Genomic DNA, 22,639 nt, shown 5'->3' on the forward strand with positions numbered 1-22,639 from the left:
ACAGCAGAGTTAGAGTCCCCCCTCAGTAGGTGTAGGCAGCAGAGTTAGAGTCTCCCCTCAGTAGGTGTAGGCAGCAGAGTTAGAGTCCCCCCCCAGTAGGTGCAAGCAGTAGAGTTTTTCCTCTCCCCCCCAGTTGGTGCCGGCAACAGAGTTAGAGTCCTCCCAGTAGGTGTAGGCAGCAGAGTTGGAGTCCCCCCCCCCAGTAGGTGCAGGCAGTAGAGTTTCTCCTCTCCCCCCCCCCCCCCAGTAGGTGCAGGCAGCAGAGTTAGAGTCCCCCCCCCCCCCCCATTAGGTGCAGGCAGTAGAGTTTTTCCTCTCCCCCCCCCCAGTAGGTGCAGTCAGCAGAGTTAGAGTCCCCTTCCAGTAGGTGTAGGCAGCAGAGTTAGAGTCCCCCCTCCCAGTAGGTGCAGGCAATAGAGTTTTTTCTCTCCCTCCAGTAGGTGCAGGCAGCAGAGTTAGAGCCCCCCCTTTAGGTGCAGGCAGCAGAGTTTGAGTCTCCTCTCCCCCCCAGTAGGTGTAGGCAGCAGAGTTGCTAAACTAACTTGCTGCAACTGTCATACTACAAAATACACCACTGCAAAGCAATTCAGGTAAAAGTTCTAAAACACCACTTTATACAAAAGCACAGCTACATCATGTGTAGAGGTGCCACATTTTTTTTAACCAATTTTGTTATTGAGCAAGGTGAGAACGTAGGAAGGTGAGTTAGACTTTGTTTTTTTTATATTTTTGCAGCCTAGGCACAGGATGAGTTAAAATATTTTCGCCGCATATCTCCTTGAATATATACAACAAAACTGCTCTACCACTAATAATAAATTCCCCAATAGTGTTTTGAGCCAGAGGTGGATTCAAAAGGAATGGGAAATATAAAGGAAGGACTTACACTTCTTCCTGCTGGATCCATTTCAGGCTTTGGTTAAAAAAGGAAAAAAAAAACTGCCGTGGCAATTTCCCCCCCCCCCCCCCCCCCCCAAAAAAAAGCTGCCTTTGAAACTACCCTAAGGTTATGTTCACATATAGTATTTTGCTCAGTATTTAAAAAAAATTAATAAATAAAACAAGGAGTGGAACCGGCACAGAGAAAGATTACAATCTTTCCATTATAGTTTTCTTCTGTGGTTTCCACTCATGGTTTTAGTTAATAATACTGACCAAAAACTATGTGTGAACATAGTCTAAGGCTGCCATCTACCATTAAAGTTTATAAGTGTTATGTATATTGCATAACTTCCCTGCTTTGGCTACTTTCGACTTCCTAACCACCGCTGGTGGCAGCAAATAGGCTAGAGGGTGATGAAAAGCTGAAATGAAGAGATGGAACAACCCCTTTTAGGTTAATCATTATGAAAATCTAAAGAAGTTTATATATACTTGGTATTTCAGTTCCTCCATATTCCCAGCTCTGTCAATGAACAGAAACATTTGTGTTAACAGTCACAGATTGAAAACTTGACCTGATCATATCCAGCTGACACAGGGATATCAGTGAATCAGAACTGTGGGTAATATTTTGCCATGCTCCTGTTTCATCTACACATGATCAGGACTGGCATTACCACTATGAGTCACATTTTGTGGAGCAACTAATACTGCAGCACTGGCCCCCTTACTGCCATCAGGCATTGCTTATGACTTGCTACTGCAGCTCTTAGTACTGAGGCTTGCAACTGTATTACGGACACATACAATGTGTTTTTTTTACACTAGTGTGGAACTGGTCTCACCACGCAACTATGAAAGGAGTAGTATAGTGAAAATGTTCTTCATCCTATTATGCCCGGGCTGCAAAAAAACAACAACATAAACAATCATTAACTAACCTTCCTCCATTCCCCCATAGCTTTTTGGTCCTCCAGTCCAGTTTTCTTCCTGCTTCCGTGTGTATGGATCGTCACACTGCAGTCAGCGTTTAGCCAGCTGCAGCGATTTCCCGCCTTTGCTGGTGATAGGCTGAGCGCAGTGTCATGTAAGGAGCCTGGGCCCCACCTTCTCCCTGCTGCCTGGGCTCCGTACCTGACACTGCACTCAGCCTATCACCGGCCAAGGCAGGACATCACTGTGGCCGGTGATACACTGACTGCAGTGTGAAGACCCGTGCACACGGAAGAAGAAAGATGAGCTATAGTGGCGCAACGGGGGAATGGAGGAAGGTAAGATAATGTTTGTTTTGGTATTTTTTTGCAGCCGAGGCACAATAGGAGGAAAAAAAATGTCATTATACTACTCCTTTAACATGCATTTAGAAAACTGCACCAATTTATAGATCTGCTTTTCAGCACAGGTTTAAGCCACACTCTAGAATCACAATATCTCTGGATGAGATGTAAATAAAATGGAAATAAAAAACCAATAAACTTAAATGTGGTGTCCCAGCACCAAAGGCTGTCCTGTAGCTTCGGATTTCCTCGGGCAGGCCTGTAGCACAGGTGTTGGGCCCACTGAAAGACTGGTTATTATTGTTCCTATTGTGTTCAAGCACTTTCCCAGAGGTTTAATATATTTTCATAAACATTATGTTATATACTATTTCTATATGTGTATTCATGTGCAGTGCCAGCCCATGTGACCCTGTATGCTCAATGGGAACCCCTAAATTCTTGACCATGTAGTTTGGGGGGGGGGGGGGGGGGTTGCCCCAGTCTAAGCCTGAGCACATGTGGTAAAGGTGTGAGGTGTGTGGAGAAGCTCTGAGGGAAGTCCAGAACAAATCTATCTTTTCAAGTCTTATCCAGTCATTCTGCAGGGATCACCCGCACGGTGGAAGTTCATGCCCTGGCGAAGAAATCTACAGGACCTTGACAGAACCTTAGCGAGCTGGAACACTCTTCAATCCTCTCTTAAGTCAGTATCAATTTATTGGATGACAAGCACTACAAGTCTCAGCAAGGCAACATGGCTCCCAAGGGGTTACACTGCATCCTCTTTACTCTGCACCATACTGTCTATGTGTATCAACATCTGCACCCTGCTCAGTAAAGACAGTTATCCGTATCATGACATCGGTGTGTTTCTTTACTCCCCATGTCTGGCCAAGGAGAAGCTGTCTCCAACCTTGGACCATGTATAGGCTAACGGTGCCCTGGCGTCACGAAGTGGTAAGGTATTTCCTAACACCACCTGTGCCACCACATAAACACCCCTTTCCTATAAAGGAACAACCGCCCCCTAGCCATTGTGTATTTTTTCATAGGTCTTGGTGAATAGCCTTCCGTAATGTCTGTGTTGTCCCACCCTTCATTTTGGACACCGAATCTCCATAGTGTGAACAGGGCCTGAGGAGCCTGTAGCTCCCTGCACCACCACTCGGTGCTCCCTGTGTGATGGAGGAATCAGTCATACCCCTGTTGGTCAGCTTTTTATCCCCTGTATTTTACATTTTGTTAATAAAGTACTTTTTGGTTCGCTTAGTCATAACTCCTTAATAAATTCACATTTGTGATTACACAAATTAACAGTTAAATTCTGGCTGATGTAGACAATTGTTCACTCTTGGAAAAGGTCTAGGAAACAAATCAGTAATGATGCTATGATTAATACATACGACAGAAGTCCAGTGCACCAAAAGTAGACATGAAGTATGATTTATAGGTGTCCTATACAAATGGGAGATATAGTATCTTATTGACCTTGGACATGTTTATGGAAACCATTAGAGGACACACAAAAAACTATGGCTGCAGAAAGGAAAGCAAAATGATAGTACCACCTGCTCCGTCAAATGCATTTATGTTTGATCTGGTATGAGCCTAGCGATCACACCGAGAGATGGATAGCCTCCATTTTAAGTGTCTGGCATTTAGAAGTATTTCTGGGATTTAACTCACTGTGCTTCATGTTGATTAAGCCGTTTAGGCCTTAAAATGATATAAAAAATATTAGTAGAAAGAACACCTCTCATTCTGCACCCAGGGGAGCTGACAGATTCAGCATGCTTATGCATTACACAGACATACTTCAGGGGTATTTGCTATTGCTAGAAAATCTTTTTTTTTTTTTTTTTGCCTGTAGAGAATAAATTAGGACAAATCAACCATTCAAAAAGAGAGAAGGATCAAAAGTGTACCATCTTACAAATGCATATGCAAACAACAATAAAGAACATTTTCAATATACCACCTGGTACCTTAAACAAGAAATTGGGGGCCAACCTTAAGGCATACAAGCTGCCCAAACCAGAGCTAACTGATCTGAGGAAGTAAACCTCCCCTCAACCCTCCATTCCCCTCCAGTCCTAAATATAAGGTACATGTACAATTTATCAATATCTTGTTTAACGTACTCGTAAGGGACCAAATAATGGACAGTTGTGAATGATTATACAATGTGTTTGAGATTATTACAACATTTAATGTCACACATTCTATAGCCTACATCATCCTTTTCATTATTGGGAAATGTAGGGAAGACCATTATGCCTTGTACTGAACAATGCCACAGGCAGTGGAGCAGACAGGGAAAGAGAGCAGCAGGTTATGCAAACTGTTCTCTATACAACAATGTTCTGCAGCAGCTTTGGGCAATGAACTGGCAGGGGAGTAGGTAGGGTGGTAGGACTTTTATGAAGAACTGAGGGAAAGCCATGCTTTCTTGGAATTGTTGTGCTTAGCAACTGTTTAACCAGGAAGTAGAGTTTCTGGCATCTTAAGGGAGAGGACTTCAGATGCACAAAATAAATAGATTTTTGGTGTTTGCAGATTTTTGGTCTTTGCTTACCTCTCTGCTGGGACAGACAGGTAAGCAAAGCTTCTGCAACATTTTTATTCTGATACTGGAATACACCTTTAAGACTGGTGTGTGAACTGCTTGTCTTGGTGAATTCCCCCCTACTGAGTGCTGCATTTCAAATGTCTTTGAAGTCATATCCGTGACAAGCAATGAGAGCCTGCAGATATTTCCATCACAGAGAAGAAGCTTCACAGTGTCTTGGCTGATGACATGAATTATGCCGAATGTTATCTTTCACTAATACAGGAGTGATGGTTAAACAGATCTTCATCTTGGAAGTTAAACAGAACCTGTGGGCAAACCCTAAAAATTGGGATTTTCCTAGCATTAAAGGGGTACTCTGCTCCCCAGCTTCCATATAAATGGGAAAGCAGAATCCAATTAAAATGAATGGGCAATTAATTTCTGCAGAATTTACCATGGAATATTCCTTGAACTGTAAGACAAACTGTAAACCCTCATATTGTATCAGGAAACCCCTAGCTATTTAAAGGGGTACTCTGCTCCCCAGCGTCCGGATTATTTAGTTCTGAATGCTGAGTGCAGGCTTCCGTGGTCGCCCCGCCCCCTTGTGACGTCACAGCAGTAATGCCCCCTTCGCTTAGACTTGCATTGAGGGGGTGGGGTGTGACATCATGGCGGGCGGGGCGACAACGAAAGCCCACACCCAGCGTTTTGAACTAAATGTTCCGGATGCTGGGGAGCGGAGTACCCCTTTAAATAGCTAGGAGTTTCCTGATACAGCCCCCCCCCCCCCTGTTCCTAAAATATGAGAGTTTACAGTTTGTCTTTCAATTCAAGGAAAATTCCATGGTAAATTCTGCTGAAATTAATTGCCCATTCACTTTAATGGGATTCCGCTGTTCCATTTATACGCTACGGAAAATCAGCAGTCTGCAAAAATATAAGTCTTGTCTTATAATTTTGCAGAATTCTGAAGAGGAATCCTATTGAAGTCACTGGTGCTTGAATTTCTGCAGAAGGTGTGTAATTCGTGTGGATTTAGCGCGGAATACGTAACATTATGTGCCCACCAGAGGAATCCTGCAAAATTCTGAAGGAAACTGCTGAAAATTCTGCACAGATTCCGCACAAATTCTGCAAATGCCAAAAATGTGGAATTCTGCAACAATAAATGCGGACAAGGAACTGATGCAGACATGTAACATTTGTCAAGTGAACATAGCCTTAGGGTAATGTCACATGCTACAGATTTTCCACAGTGGCAAATCCATACAAAATTGTTTGGATTTTGGAACAAATTTGCTGCAAATTTTTTGATAAATATGCTAATTTTTGCATTTGCAGATTCACTGTGGACCTTCAGAATATCTACAGCAAAATCTGCAACAACTGCAGATTTATTGCAGATTCAATAGTGAAAATCCACAATAAAACCGCCGCCGATCCAAAACAGTCGATATACTAAGATTTAAATTATATAATAATAATAAAAATTTTTGCAGCATGGTTTTTTTTTATTTTTTGCCTTTAATAAACTGCTATTGATTTTCCACCCCAGGATAATGAGGGAGATTTATCTAAAAAATGTGTGGCGGAGGATGCTTCTTCTGTTTTTCAGAGGGCTTTTTTTTTTTTTTTATGAAAGAAGCAATCTGATTGGTTGCTATGAACAAAACATGGTAAAGGCACTGTGAGGAATATGTGATTAATGCTTAGTGTCTGGGCCCAAAAGAATTAAGTGGCGATTCACAGCTTCACCACTTTACTCCTTCTTTGCTGACTGGCCAATGTATGCCTCCTGCTCAGGCAAAGCTGGGCCTGTGGTTGGATAGCCACCAGCCTAGCTCAGGAGCAAGAGCATTCTGCTCTTGAATGGAAAACCCCATTCAGAAAAGCAACTCCTGTCAATTTAGTAAAAGCTCTGGATCCTGTAAAGTAAACAGCAGTGCGGTAAGTTATGTGCTATACTATGCATGATCACCTAACTCCATAGGCTAAGTTTTCACTTGTTTTTTTTGGGGGCGTTTCACCCCCCCAAAAAAACGCCAAAATGGTCCCATGGCGTTTTTTTCAGTGAAAAAACACTGTGACCAGGCGTTAGCTGTAAATCAATGAGAAATCGCAAAATTCCTTTTCCACTTGGCGTTTTTCAGTTTGGCGTTTTTTTAATCCTTTTGGCTTTTCTTTCCACTCCTCTTTGGCGTTTTTCTGCTCCTTGACAGTTTTTCAAAAACGCAGCATGTTCAGACTATAGCATTTTCCCCCTGAAATCAAGGCGTTTTTCTCCCATAGAAGTCTATGGGAGTGAAAAAACACCAAGAAAACGCAATGTGGGATTTAAAGGGGTACTCCGGTGAAAACCTTTTTTCTTTTAAATCAACTGGTGCCAGAAAGTAAAACAGATTTGTAAATTACTTCTATTAAAAAATCTTAATCCTTCCTGTACTTATTAGCTGCTGAATACTACAGAGGAAATTCTTTTCTTTTTGGAATGCTCTCTGATGACATCATGAGCACAGTGCTCTTTGCTGACGTCATTATAATAATAATAACTCTTTATTTATTGTTGTCCTTAGTGGGATTTGAACCCAAGGCCCCAGCACTGCAAGGCAGCAGTGCTAACCACTGAGCCACCATGCTGCCCTTAGCATACATCTGCTATGCACGGTTGCTAAAATGGACAGAGATGTCAGCAGAGAGCACTGTGCTCGTGATGTCATCAGTGTTCCAAAAAGAAAAGAATTTCCTTGTAGCATTCAGCAGCTAATAAGTACTGGAAGGATTCATTTTTATTATAATAATTAAAAAAAATTTTTAATAGAAGTAATTTACAAATATGTTTACCGTATATACTCGAGTATTAGCCATTCCGAATATAAGCCGAGGCCCCTAATTTCACCCCAAAAACCTAGGAAAACCTAGTTATTGACTCGACTATAAGCCTAGGGTGGGAAATACATCATCCCCCTGTCATCATCCAGACCCCCCTCATTAACACTCCCGTCATCATCACCCTCATCATCATCCCCCTTTTGTTTTCTACTCACCTCCCCAATTGTTGCTTTCTCGGTGGGAAGGAAGGGTGAGCTGGTCAGGGCCGTCCATCTTCGGTCATCTATGCTGCAGGGACCGTCCGGTGGGGAGGGTTAGACATTCCAGGCTGTCCATCTTCACTGGGAGGCCCTCTTCTCCGCTCCGGGCCGGCCACGGACTAGTGACGTTGCGTTGACGATGACGCGCAGGGACGTCCGTGCGCAGCAGACTTCCGTGACATCCCTGCGCATGAACGTCCCTGCGTGGTGGCGTCAATGGAGCATCACTAGTTCGGGGCCGGCCTGGAGCGGAGAAAAGGGCCTCCTGGTGAAGATGGACAGCCCGGAATGACTAACCCTCCCCACCGGACGGTGCCTGCAACATAGATGGCCGAAGATGGATGGCCTGGCCCATCCCCTTACAGCTAAGCCAGAAGCAGTTTTTGTTCACTCGAGTATAAGCCGAAGGTGGCGTTTTCAGCATGAAAAATCATGCTGAAAAACTCAGCTTATACTCGAGTATATACGGTAACTTTCTGGCACCAGTTGATTTAAAAGAAAAAAGGTTTTCACCGGAGTACCCCTTTAACTTTGGCGTTTTTGCAGGTGGTTTTATTCTTTTATTTTGGGACTTTAGCAATCCAGAAAAGGGATGGAGATACCTTTTTTATAAACATTTTGTAGGGTACCATAAAAAAAAGATACAGTTAGGATGGAAAAATTGTATTTAACAAAATTTAGATTTTTTATAACAAACTGTTTTCATTTTTTTAAACAGGGACCAATTTATGTGGGCGAGCGGGGAATTAAAAATGTAGCCAACAATAATAAAAACGTAGAAAGGGGCCATTTAAATATAAAATTAAAATATATTTCTTATAATTAATTTTGTAAAATGTTTTATTAGTAATGTATTTTACTAATGTGTTTAATAAATTGTGTGCGTTTTTAACTTTTTAAACTTTTTTTCTTTATTTTTTAAATTCAGACTGTTCTATGATGGGAGTAGTAGTACCTGTACTAATAGACAGATCACTTCTGACACCCGTTGCACTCCTCCTATATAATGTATAGAAGCGGGCTGCACGGCCGCTATTCTCTGGTCCCCTGCACTGTATTCTGCGATGTGAAGTTCTCTTCACATCACAGATTCATATTTCTTGCAGAGAGCTGTGATTGGCCAGATGGTTCCAGCCAATCACAACTCTCTGCGGAAAATATAATAGGTATATCCACAACAGTGCAGGGTTACAGAAAAGAGTGTCCGTGCCGCTCGCATCTATACATTATACAGTTCTATCGCAGCGGGTGTCAGGAGTGACACCTGCTGTGATCTGTACTTAACTGCAGGTAGTACTGCTCCCAACATGGAGCACACTTTGCTCCATGCTGGGAGCTGTACTACCTGCATTAATAGACAAATTGCAACAGGTGTCAGAAGTGACACCTGCTGCAATCTGTCTATTAATGCAGGTACTACAGCTCCTAGCATGGAGCAGTGTGTGCTCCATGCTGGGAGCAGTGTTACCTGTAGTTAAGGACAGATCACAGCGGGTATCCCTCCTGACCTCCGCTGCGATCGTCCTTCATCCTACTGAGATGCGGAGCGGCTTTCTCCTGCCTTCCGCATCTCTGCACTATACTCTGGCCAGCCAGTGATGTGAATAGAAATTCACTGATTCATATTTCCCGCTGAGAGTGGGGATTGGCTGCCACCATCCAGCCAATCACCACTCTGTGCAGAAAATATGAATCAGTGATGTGAATTTCTATTCACATCACTGGCCGGGCCGGAGTACAGAGCAGAGATGCGAGCGCAGGAGAAAGCCACTCCGCATCTCTGAAATATAAAGGACGATCGGTCTATTAGTACATGTACTACAACTCCCATCCATGATGGGAGTAGTACTACCTAAAAAAAAAAAAAAGGAAAAAAAAGTGAAAAACACACACTTTATTAAACACATTATTACTAATAAAAAGTTGAACAAAATTATTTAAAAAATACATTATTTTTACATTTAAATGTCCCCTTTCTACATAATTATTGTAGGCTATATTTTTAGGTCCCTGCCCGCCCACATAAATTGGTCCCTGTTAAAAAAAAATTTAACTTTTCATTATAAAAATGTAAATTTCGTTAAATACATATTTTTCCATCGCTACTGCATCCTTTTTTTTTTTTTGGTAACCAACAAATTTGGAAATGCCAAAAGGGCCAAAAATGCAATTTCCTCTCAAAGGCAAAAACTCCAGGAAAAACGCTAAAAATAAAACCCCGCCAAAAGCAGGAAAATGTTATGGCATTTTTTCGGGCTTTTTTTTTGGGCCAGAAAAAAAACCAAGTGGAAACTTAGCCTTATGCTCTGAGGGCCAGGCACTCTGCACCTGACCAATGAAGTGTATAACTTGCAGTTTGTTGTTAGTTAGTAGCATATTTACTACTTATTGATGTCAATGGGTAGCAAATCTGCTGCATGAAATCCGCAGCCAACTTGCTGCATGTAAACATATCCTTAAAGGGGTACTCCGCCCCTAGACATCTTATCCCCTATCCAAAGGATAGGGGATAAGATGTCAGATCGCCGGGGTCCCGCTGCTGGGGACCCCGGGGATTGCTCCTGCAGCACCCCGCTATCATTACTGCGCAGAGCGAGATCGCTCTGCACGTAATGACGGGCAATACAGGGGCCGCCCCTCGTGATGTCACGGCCCGCCCCCGTCAATACAAGTCTATGGGAGGGGACGTGGCGGTCGACACGCCCCCTGCCATAGACTTGCATTAAGGGGATGGGCCATGATTTCATGAGGGGCGGAGCCATGACGTCACACTGCTCCGGCCCCTGTATCGCCCGTCATTACGCACAGAGCGAACTCGCTCTGTGCAGTAATGATGGCGCGGTGCCGATCCCCGGGGTCCCCAGCAGCGGGACCGCGGCGATCTAACATCTTATCCCCTATCCTTTGGATAGGGGATAAGATGCCAGGGACGGAGTACCCCTTCCACTTGGTTTTTTTTCCGGCAGTTTTTGGAAAACCGCCACTGCAGTTTTTGAGCCAAAGCCAGAAGTGTATTCAAAAGGAATATGACATATAAAAGAAGGACTTACACTTCTTCTCCCTTATGGATCCACTTCTGACTTTGGCTCAAAAACTGCAGTGGCAGTTTTCCAAAAAATGCCAGAAAAAAAAAAAAACAAGTGGAAACTTAGCCTTACTGTCATTAAAAAAAAATGTTGACATGTTGATCAGGCATGTTAAAAGTTGTTGATTGTGAGTCAGTAGCCAGGGAAGTGGGCGGCATTGTACTGAGAGATCTGTCTTTTCCTCTGCAAAAGCATATAATGTCTGTCTAAATGATATGCAGCAAATGCAAGCAAATGGAAAACTTTCATTTAAAGTAAACTTGCACTTTTTCCTGCTATGTTTGTATTCAAATAGTATAATAGCTGAATAGTAAAAATGCACTGTAGTTCACACTGCTCTGTTGACTGTAGGCATTGGACTGTTCTGCAGTCAGTTCACACACACACAGCATTTGTTGGAAAAATGCAACTACTGTTTTTGAGTCAACTCAAAAGAAATGAGAAATATAAAGGAAGGACATGTATTTCTCCGACCTGCTGGCCCCGCATCTGGTTTTGGCTCACAGAACTGCATCAATAACAACACTGTGTGTCAAATAACCCGTATGATAGTTTTTATGTTTTAGTAATTAAAAAACCCCACAAAAATACATATCTTCTATGAAAATGTTTCTTGTGATACTGCTATTGAACATTGTTACAACAAGACAGTGCTAACTGGGGCGTAAGATGACTTTTCCATCACATAAACCATGTGAGGTGAATACTTTAGGATCTCACATGATACTTGAGACGTACTTTTATACAAAAGAACATGAGGCGTGGAATGATAGTATTTGGACCAGACAGTAAAGATGTCATGATGGGATTGCTATAGGACTACATCCAAACATATGAGTGTCTCATCTATAATTAGGTGTTGTCTGTGATCTTAGTCAGTCAAGATGGAAACTTTTTTATTTATGAGGCAAGCACACAAGAAAATAAGCTTACCTCATTGGGGTCTTCTGAGGATATCCTGTTCTTCTCCGAGGCTGGGTGCTCATGTGTTTCTCCTGGACTTGCACTTTCATCTCTACTAGCCTTTTGTGATTTGTCCTCAGTAGATACATTAGAAGGGACTAACACTTCGGATTCTACTTTATTTAGCTTTGGCTCAGCCTCATCACCTGTTTTGCAGGGCACAACTTTAGAAGAACCTTTTGAATTATCTGCAGCTGTTTTTGGTGGTTCATTGTTTGGCTTAGAGTCGCGTATATTCTGTTTAAGGTTTGAAACTGGTTTAGGTAAAGAAAATTCATTTTTTGGGCTTGATGTTGGTGGAGGTTTGCGCCCAACAGATAGCTCTCTTTGCTCTTTTGAACGCCTTGGGGCTACTATTGGTGTTTTTACTTGTACTTGAGTTGATGGATTTACAGGAATCACATCTGGTTGAATCTCGGTTTTAGTCTTCTTGACTTGGTCAAGAGGTTTTATAACTTCAGGTTGTGACATTGAGTTATCAAAGTACATGTCCTTTAAGGAAAAGTTGACATTATCCTTACTTTGCTCATCAGCTGGCTTTGGAATAGAAGAGTCTTCATCCTTCTTACTGGGCACAATGTTATCTTTCATTCTTTTGGCATCTTTTGTTACAGCTGTTTTTGCTGATTTATTAGATAGAATGGAAGGTGTAAATCTTTTATTATTCACTGTAATAGGTGGTGTCTGAGCCTTCATCTTTTCTTCCACTGTTGTCTTGGTGACATCTTTACCAAATCGGATTCTTCTAGGAGGGGGACTTACACCATCTGTTTTCTTGGCAGTTCCCTGATTTATCTCCACTTTTGTAGAGTCTTTTGTACTTAAAGGAGGCTCTTCCTCTTTTTTCTTCTTTTTTGCATAAGACTCTTTTGGTGTAGATTTTTTGGTTATGACTTCCACTGTTTCATAGACATATGCAAGGAATTCCTTACCATTTTCCTCAATGTTTTCAGGCAAAGTGTAACCATTGGTGGTCATCTCTTCTTTCTGTTGTGTTTCCATTGGATGGAAGCCATTGACCACATTATGTGGTTGCTCCTTTGTGTTTGTTACTACATCTTGAAGCCTTGAGTTTGGATCTGGAACATGAACCTCCTTTGCTGCATCTTTTTTTTCTGGTGAGAATCTCCTTTTCATAGGTATTCTTTCAGGACTTAATGCTCTCAATCTGTCACTTTGATCCAGATTTTCCTTAACTTTTCTTCTGCTCTGCTCAATTTCACGCATTTTGGCTTCTGCTTTTCTCTTCAGTTTTGCAAACCACCTTTGGTGGATTTTGTATTCAGTCATTGTTCCAACCTCTAATACTCCAGAACAGGACACAATACCTTTGTTATTTCTTGCTGAGGCTTGATAGATTGCAGCATCTTCTTCTGTACACCTGTAACAAAAAATATATACAGTATACTATGATATATTTTATACAGTATATACATTTACTGTATATTAATTGGAGTTTTATGTTTTATTTTAGAACGCACTTATAAATTTGTAAAGTGTGACGCTTTCCATTGCGCAAAATTTCATATTTTGGCAAACCACAATATCGATCCATTTCTTCATCATCTTTGTACCATGTAAGCTCAGGTTCTGGATATCCTGCAAATAAACCAATAAATGTATACATCAATAGGTTACTGTTATGGGAGAAATAACTAAAATTATACAATATTACTAATAAGAAATATAAACATTAAATGTAATTAAATTAATATTTTTCAATGCAAATGTTTAATTTGTAAATATATACTTATAAAACCTTTGCAATGCAATTGGATTTTTTTTTTTTTTTTTTTTACCTGAGCCAAATTTTCTAATTGCCACCCTAGCAACACCCTGGCCAAAGCACAGATACTTGCTTGCTTCCCCCCGAGCATACATAAACTGTGGCACATGCCATGACAGCCTTTCACCCACCTAGATACACTTATGCTTTAGTTCAATTTAACCTTTGACAAAATGATCATCTTCTAAACAATAATGTACTGTAATGGTTGTAGACCTAATTCCACAGGCAAAAGTTATTGCGTACAGACCCAGTTATGGAAAACACTTCAGTATTCCTTTCTTTTTTCCTACCTTAAACTGCGACCAAATTAAAGATTACTTTTCATCCCACAAATTGACTTGATCCACAGACCAGGTATTAACCTGTTAAAGACTCAGGGCATACAGGTATGCCCTTGTCCCCTGGTACTTAACCCCTTGGAGACCAAGCCCATTTTGACCTTAACCCCTTAAGGACTCGGCCCATTTGGGCCTTAAGGACTGAAACAATTTTATTTTTACATTTTCGTTTCTTCCTCCTCCTCGCCTTCTAAAAATCATAACTCTTTTTTATTTTCATCCACAGACTAGTATGAGAGCTTGTTTTTTGCATGACCAGTTGTCCTTTGTAATGACGTCACTCGTTTTACCATAACATTTTTGGCGCAACCAAAAAAATATTCTTTGTGTGGGGAAATTGATAAGAAAATAGCAATTTTGCTAATTTTGGAAGGTTTTGTTTTCATGCTGTACACTTTACGGTAAAATAGACATGTTTTCTTTATTCTGTGGGTCAATACAATTAAAATGATACCCATAATTTCATACTTTTCTATTATTGTACTGCTTAAAAAAAAATCGCTAACTTCTCAACCAAACAAGTGCGTTTAACCTGTTAAGGACCCAGGGCGTACCTGTACGTCCTGAGTCCGCTCCCGATCTATAACGATATAGCGTCAAAGCGGGTCGGGCCCGGCCTCTAACAATGGCTGGAACCCGTGGCATTGATCGCGGTGCCGCGCTATTAACCCTTTAGACACGGCGTTCAAAGTTGAACGCCGTGTCTAAAATGAAAGTGAAACCATGCCGGTTAGCTCAGGGAGTTGTTCGGGATAGCTACAGCGAAATCGCAGCATCCCGAACAAGACAGCTGGAGGATCCCTACCTGCCTCCTCGCTGTCCGATCGCCGAATGACTGCTCAGTGCCTGAGATCCAGGCATGAGCACTCAAGCGGCAGAATCATCGATCACTGGTTTCTTATGAGAAACCACTGATCAATGTAAAAGATCAGTGTGTGCAGTGTTATAGGTCCCTATGGGAGCTATAACACTGCAAAAAAAAAAGTGAATAAAGATAATTTAACCCCTCCCCTATTAAAAGTTTGAATCACCCCCCTTTTCCCATAAAAAAACTGTGTAAATAAAAATAAAAATAAACATATGTGGTATCACCGCGTGCGGAAATGTCCGAATTATAAAAATATATCATTAATTAAACCCAACGGTCAATGGCGTATGCGCAAAAAAAATTCCAAAGTCCAAAATAGTGCATTTTTGGTCACTTTTCATATCATGAAAAAATGAATAAAAAGCGATCAAAAAGTCCTATCAATGCAAAAATGGTACCGCTAAAAACTTCAGATCACGGCGCAAAAAATGAGCCCTCATACCGCCCCATATGCGGAAAAATAAAAAAGTAATAGGGGTCAGAAGATGACAATTTTAAATGTATAAATTTTCCTGCATGCAGTTATGATTTTTTCCAGAAGTGCGACAAAATCAAACCTATATAAGTAAGATATCATTTTAACCGTATGGACCTACAGAATAAAGAAAAGGTGTCATTTTTACCGAAAAATGTACTGTGTAGAAACGGAAGCCCCCAAAAGTTACAAAATGACGTTTTTTTTTTTCAATTTTGTCTCACAATGATTTTCTTTAACGTTTTGCCGTAGATTTTTGGATAAAATGACTGACGTCATTACAAAGTAGAATTGGTGGCACAAAGAATAAGCCATCATATGGATTTTTAGGTGAAAATTTGAAAGAGTTATGATTTTTTTAAAGGTAAGAAGGAAAAAAATGAAAATGCAAAAACAGAAAAACCCCGGGTTCTTAAGGACCTATAACTTTTTCATTTTCTGTATGTGCGGCAGTATGAGGGCAAATTTTTTGCGGCGTAATCTGTGATATTTCCTTTATGCCACATTTGCATATATAAAACTTTTAATACATATTTTATCAATTTTTTTTAAATAAAATGTTATAAAAAAAAAGCAGCAATTTTGGATTTTTTTTTTAACGTTCACGCCGTTCACCATACAGGATAATTAACATTATATTTTAATAGTTTGGATATTTACACACATGGCAATACCAAATATGTTTATAAAAATTTTATTTTTTTTTTACACTTTTTAGGGGTAAAATGGGGAAAGGGACAATTTACATTTTTATTGGGGAGGGGATTTTTCACATTTTACTTTTTTTAATTTTATTTTTACTTTATTAGTCCCCATAGGGGACTATGTATAGCAATCATTTGATTGCTAATACTGTTCAGTGCTATGCATAGGGCATCAGGGTTATCGGCGACCTTCTGCTCTGGTCTGCTCGAACTCAGACCTGAGCAGAAGACACCGGGAGATGGACAGAGGCAGATGAGAGGACCTCCGTCCACCATTACAGATGATCATATGGCCTGACAGTGCTGTGGGTGATCCGATCATGCATTTTTCTGACCGCACTCCCACAGATTTTGTGATCTGTCTTGACCATGGCATTTGAGTGGTTAATGGCAGACATCCTTGCGATCACGAATGTCAGCCATTACCAGCAGGTCCCTGGCTGCTATCAGCAGCCGGGAACTGCCGCGCATGACCTGAGCATCGCTCCAATGCTCGCGGTCATGTACACGACCTAAATGTACGTCCTGGTGCGTTAAGTACCACCGCATCAGGATGTACGTTTACATCCTGCGTCATTAAGGGGTTAAGGACCAGAGCATTTTTTGCCCACTGTCATTTTAAGCATTAATAACTTTGGGATGCCTGTACTTATGAATTTCATTCCGAGATAGTTTTTTGTGACATATCTACTTTATGTTAGGGGTAAATTTTCGTCGGCACTTGCATCATTTCTTGGTGAAAAATTCCCAAATTTCATGAAAAATTCCCAAATTTCATGAAAAATTTGTAAATTTTGCATTTTTATAACTTTAAAGCTCTCTGCTTGTAAGGAAAATAGACATACCAAATAAATGATATATTGATTCACATATACAATATGTCTACTTTATGTTTGCATCATAAAGTTGACATGTTTTTAATTTTTGAAGACATCAGAGGGCTTCAAATTATAACAGCAATTTTCCATATTTTTAAGTTAATTTCAAAATCTGAATTTTTCAGGGACCAGTTCAGTTTTGAAGTGAATTTGAGGGTCTTTATGTTAGAAATACCCCATAATGGATCCATTATGTAAACTGCACCCCTCAAAGTATTCAAAATGACATTCAGAAAGTTTGTTAACGCTTTAGGTGTTTCACAGGAATAGCAGCAAAGTGTAGGCAAAAATTCAAAATCTTCATTTTTTTACACTAACATGTATTTGTAGACCCATATTTTTTTACAAGGGGTAAAAGGAGAAAAAGCCCCCCAAAATTTGTAACACAATTTCTCTCGAGTAAGGAAATACCTCATATGTGGATGTAAAGTGCTTTGTGGGCGAACTAGAGGGCTCAGAAGGGAAAGTGCGATAATGGGATTTTGGAGAACAAATTTTGCTGAAATGGTTTTTACGGGGCATGTCTCATTTAGGAAGCCCCCATGGTACCAGAACAGCGAAGAAAAAAACACATGGCATACTATTGGGAAACTACACCCCTCAAGGAAGGTAACAAGGGGTACAGTGAGCCTTAACACCCCACAGGTGTTTGACAATTTTGCGTTGAAGTTGGATGTGAAAATGAAATGTTATTTTTTTTTTTACTAAAATGCTGATGTTACCCCAAATTTTTCATTTTTACAAGGGGTAATAGGTGAAAATGTCCCCCAAAATTTTTAATCCCATATCTCTCGAGTAAGGAAATATCTAAGATGTGAATGTAAAGTGCTCTGTGGGTGCACTACAATGCTCAGAAGAGAAGGAGCGACAATGGAATTTTGGAGAGTATTTGGTGGGAATAGAAGTCTGGGGCCATGTGCGTTTACAAAGCCCCCATGGTGCCAGAACATTGGACTCCCCCCCCCCCCTCCACATGTGACCACATTTCGGAAACAACACCCCTCATGGAACGTAACAAGGGGTGCAGTGAGCATTTACACCCCACTGGCATTTGACAGATCTGTCAGTCACCTGTGGGGTGTAAATTCTCACTGCACCCTTTGTTATGTTATGTGAGGGGTGTAGTTTATGAAATGGGGTCACACGTGGGTATTTATTTTTCTGCATTTATGTCAGAACCGCTGTAAAATCAGCCACCCCTGTGCAAATCACCAGTTTAGGCCTCATATGTACATAGTGCGCTCTCACTCCTGAGCCATGTTGTGCGCCCGCAAAGCATTTTGCGTCCCCATATGGGGTATTTCTGTACTCAGTAGAAATTGTGTTACTAATTTTGAGGGTCTTTTTTTCCTTTTACCTCTTATGAAAATGAAAAGTATGGGGCAACACCAGCATGTTAGTGTAAAAAATAAAAAAATTTTACACTAACATGCTATTGTAGACCCCCAACTTTACCTTATCATAAGGGGTAAAAGGAGAAAAAGCCACCAAAAATTTGTAGCGCAATTTCGGAGTACGGAGATACCCCATATGTGGCCCTAAATTGTTGCCTTGAAATACAACAGGGCTCTGAAGTGAAACAGCACCATGCGCAGTTGAGAACTAAATTAGGGATTTTCATAGGGGTGTACCTGGATGCAAGCGTTACACTTGCCTCCTCCAGCAAAAATACTGTACGTCAGTTTTCCCCAAACAGGGTGCCTCCAGCTGTTGCAAAACTCCCAACATGCCTGGACAGTCAATGGCTGTCCAGCAATACTGGGAGTTGATATTTTGCAACAGCTGGAGGCTCCGTTTTGGAAAAACTGACGTACAAGATGCTTTTAACTTTTGTTGGGGGGGGGGGGGGGGACAGTGTAAGGGTGTAGTGTATATGTAGTGTTTTACTCTTTATTTAGGGTTAGTGCAGTGTTTTAAGGGTACAATCACACGGGCGGGGGCTTACAGTGAGTTTCCCGCTGCAGCAGAAAATTTGTCGCATCTCAAACTTGAAGGGGGAAACTTGCTGTAAACCCCCGCCCATGTGAATGTACCCTGTACATTCACGTGGGTAGGGGGCAAAACTACAACTCCCAGCATGCACTGACAGACCGTGCATGCTGGGAGTTGTAGTTATGCAACAGCTAGGGGCACACTGGTTGGGATTGGGAGTTAAGTAACAGACTACCGCAGTGTTTCCGCACCACTGTCTGTTTCCTAGCTCAGTGTCTCCAAACCCATATGCCTCCAGCTGTTTCAAAACTACAACTCCCAGAATGCATGGTCTGTCAGTGCATGCTGGGAGTTATAGTTTTGCAACAGCAGGAGACACATGGGTTGAGAAACACTGAGTTAAGAAACAGACAATGTTTCCCAACCAGTGTGCCTCCAAGGGCATGTTGGGATTTGTAGTTATGCAACAACTGGAGGAGTACAGTTTGGAGACCACACTGCACAGTGGTCTCCAAACTGTGGTCCTTCAGATGTTGAAAAACTACAACTCCCAGCATGCCCAGACAGCCAAAGGCATGGGGGTGGGGGGGTTTGCACTGGGTGCCCGATGCACGCCAATGCACTTTGTCAGGAGGCATCAATTGACGAAGTGCATTGGCGTGAAACGTGCGGTGAGGTAGGTGCAGGTGATGCATGGCTCTGCTTTGGTAGAAACTCTTCCTTCCTTTTTGATTTCCTTTGCTTATTTTCAGTGTGACCACTTTTTGTCAGATGCCTATTGAGGTTGTTATATCTCTATTCCTTTATTATGTGTATTTATGTGGCTTAAGCAATTGTTGTCAGTAGTTTTCTTTACATTTATACCAATTGTCTCAGTCTGCATGCCCCTGCCATCTCATCCAGCTTTGTGCACTGTGCTTTTCTCTACAATATTTTAAAATGTGTCTTGTTTTATGATATCATTAATAAAGTTTTGCAATATTTCATAATTTTTGTTGCTGATCAAATTATTTTTGGGCGTTTAGTTTTCCATATAGCTGTACCAGCAACTCTTTCCCACTAATTTGTTTCTATTGGTGATAGATTAAATGTTCAAACTATAAAAAAAATCATGTATATGATCCCGCATGGTAAACAGTGTAAACATAAAAAAAATACCAAACTCCAAAAATACAGATTTTTAATCACATCATATATTAGAAAGAAAATGTATAAAAAGCTATCAAAAAGTCCTATCAAAACAAAAATGGTACCGATAAAAACTACAGATCATGGTGCAAAAAAATGGGTCATCATACATCACCCTATTCAGAAAAATAAAAAAGTTACAGGGGCCAGAAAAGTACAGTTTTATGCATACCAATTTTGTTAAGAAAAGTTAGCATTACATTAGTGGTAGTACAATAATAGAAAAGCTATATAAATTGGGTATCGTTTTAATCGCATTGACATACAGAAATAAAATGTGTAATTTTTACCATAAATTGAACTGTGTAAAAACCAAACCCCCCCAATAGTTACAAAATTGCAGTTTTCTTATAAATTTTTACCCATAAATACTATTTTTTTTGTTACCCTGTACATTTTATGTTAAAATGAAAGTTGTCATTTCAAAGTAAAATTAGGCATGCAAAAAACAAGCACTGACATGGGTTTGTTGGTGGAAAAATAAAAATATGGATTTTAAAAGGAAAGGAGGTAAAAACGAAAACGTAAAAATTTCTTCCTTAAAGGGTACTCTGGTGGAAAAAAAAAATTCCATATCAACTGGCTACAGAAAGTTAAACAGATTTGTAAATGACTTCTATTAAAAAGTCTCAATCCTTCCAGTACTTATCAGCTGCTGCATGCTCCAGCGGAAGTTGTATGGTTCTTTTTGTCTGACCACAGTGCTCTCTGCTGACACCTCTGTCCATGTCAGGAACTGTCCAGAGTAGAAACAAATCCCAATAGCAATCCTCACCTGCTCTGGACAGTTCCTGACATGGACAGATGTGTCAGCAGAGAGTACTGTGGTCAGACAGAAAAGAAATTCAAAAAGAAAAGAACCTCTTTTGGAGCATACAGCATCTGATAATCCTGGAAGGATTAAGATTTTAAATAGAAGTAATGTACAAATCTATATAACTTTCTGGCACTAGTTGATTTAAAAAAAAAAAAAATTGTTTTACACCGGAGTGCCCCTATAAGCATGTCTCAGCCTTAAAAAAATTGGAGGAATTGCATTTCTCCCCTAGGGCACGTCCGCCTTGTTGAATATCTTTGGGCAGAGACTCTGGGTGGTGGGATTGTGCAGACATGCATCATCTCCATAGATGGCAATGCAGTCCAGCAAAATTCTGTCAAAAAATGAACATGTTCAATCTTTTGACGGACGTCCAGTCTGCCAGGAGAATTCTGATGCAGGAATTCTGCAGAGTGCACATAGCAGCAGAATCTCATTGAAAACAAGTGGAATTTGGCAGAAGTCCATGGGATGAATTTCAGCATTGTGGAAAGGCCCTAAGAGGAATTTCAGAGAAAATGCAGACTAAGTCCATGTGAAGTCGCAGAATGAGAAGTCACTACTTACATAGGCCGCCTTGGCACCTAACTGGTGCAATGGTCTCATTAACCCCTTCCCAGAATGACTTATATAAACGTCATGATGTGCAGGTAGTTCGTAAATCATAACGCCTTTGGCTGTCCGGGCATGCTGGGAGTTGTAGTTTTGCAACTTCTGGAGGGCCACAGTTTGGAGACCACTGTGCAGTGGTCTCCAAATGTGCTCTTCCAGATGTTGCAAAACTACAACTTTCAGCATGCCCACACAGTTTTTGCAACAACTGGAGGCACACTGGTTGGGAAACATTGTTTCCTAACTCAGTGTTTTCCAACCCGTGTGCCTCCAGCTGTTGCAAAACTATAACTCCCAGCATGCCCAGACAGACCATGCATTCTGGAAGTTGTAGTTTTGCAGTAGCTGGAGGCACACAGGTTTGGAAACATTGAGTTAGGAAACAATGTTTCCCAACCAGGGTGCCTCCAGTTGTTGCAAAACTACAACTCCCAGCATGCCCAGACAGCCGAAGGGCATGTGGGAGTTTTAGTTTTGCAACAACTGGAGGAGAACAGTTTGGAGACTGCTAAGTAGAGGTGTTTAAACTGTAGCCCTCCAGATGTTGCAAAACTTCAACTAAAAGCATGCCCAGACTGCGTCGGCAACATCTGAAGGGCCAGATGTAACAGAACTACAACTCCCAGCATGCCTGAACTGTCTGGGCATGCTGAGAGTTGTAGTTTTGCAACATCTGGAACAGCACAGATATGAGACCACTGCACAGTGGTCTCCAAACTGTGGCCCTCCAGATGTTGCAAAACTACAACTCCCAGCATGCACGGACAGCCAAAGGGCATGCTGGGAGTTGTAGTTTTGCAACAGCTCGAGGTTTGCACCCCCCCCCCTCCCCAGCCACAATGCTATATATGGGGAGGTCATACAGGTGCAATATACTGATGAACAACCACTCGCACCCCTACTATTTGTGAGGGGGGTAGCTGCTCTGTATTATAGGTGCACACTGATAAGGCAAAATACAGGGTGCCAGTACCATGATAACATGTAGCAAATTTTCCGCTGCAGCTCGAACTCCCAGCGGGAAACCCACTGTGAACCCCCGCCTGTGTGAATGTACCCTAAAAACACTACAGTACACTACACTGACACAAAATAAAAAGTAAAACACTACATATACATATACACAGTTACCCCCCCCCCCCTCCCCAATAAAAATGCAAAACATCTGGTACGGCACTGTTTCCAAAACGGAGCCTCCAGCTGTT

At 41.2% G+C, this 22,639-nt stretch overlaps 1 protein-coding gene across 8 annotated transcripts in view; it reads right to left on the reverse strand.

Moving 5' to 3' along the window:
• Positions 1–22,639, reverse strand: part of ALPK3 (alpha kinase 3) — a 132,182-nt gene that overhangs the window by 57,840 nt on the left and 51,703 nt on the right. For 6 of the 8 annotated variants that reach the window (XM_056572907.1, XM_056572908.1, XM_056572909.1 and 3 more), the window contains exons 5-6: positions 13,315–13,432; positions 11,804–13,214 (exon numbers count right to left, since the gene is read on the reverse strand). In XM_056572907.1, coding sequence (XP_056428882.1) covers positions 11,804–13,214; positions 13,315–13,432 — 1,529 coding nt within the window. Of the gene's footprint in view, positions 1–11,803; positions 13,241–13,314; positions 13,433–22,639 lie in introns of those variants that run through there. The other 2 variants (XM_056572913.1, XM_056572914.1) reach the window with 2 other exon arrangements.

This window comes from Hyla sarda, chromosome 4 (genome assembly GCF_029499605.1).
Source record: "Hyla sarda isolate aHylSar1 chromosome 4, aHylSar1.hap1, whole genome shotgun sequence".
Classification (NCBI taxonomy): domain Eukaryota; kingdom Metazoa; phylum Chordata; class Amphibia; order Anura; family Hylidae; genus Hyla; species Hyla sarda.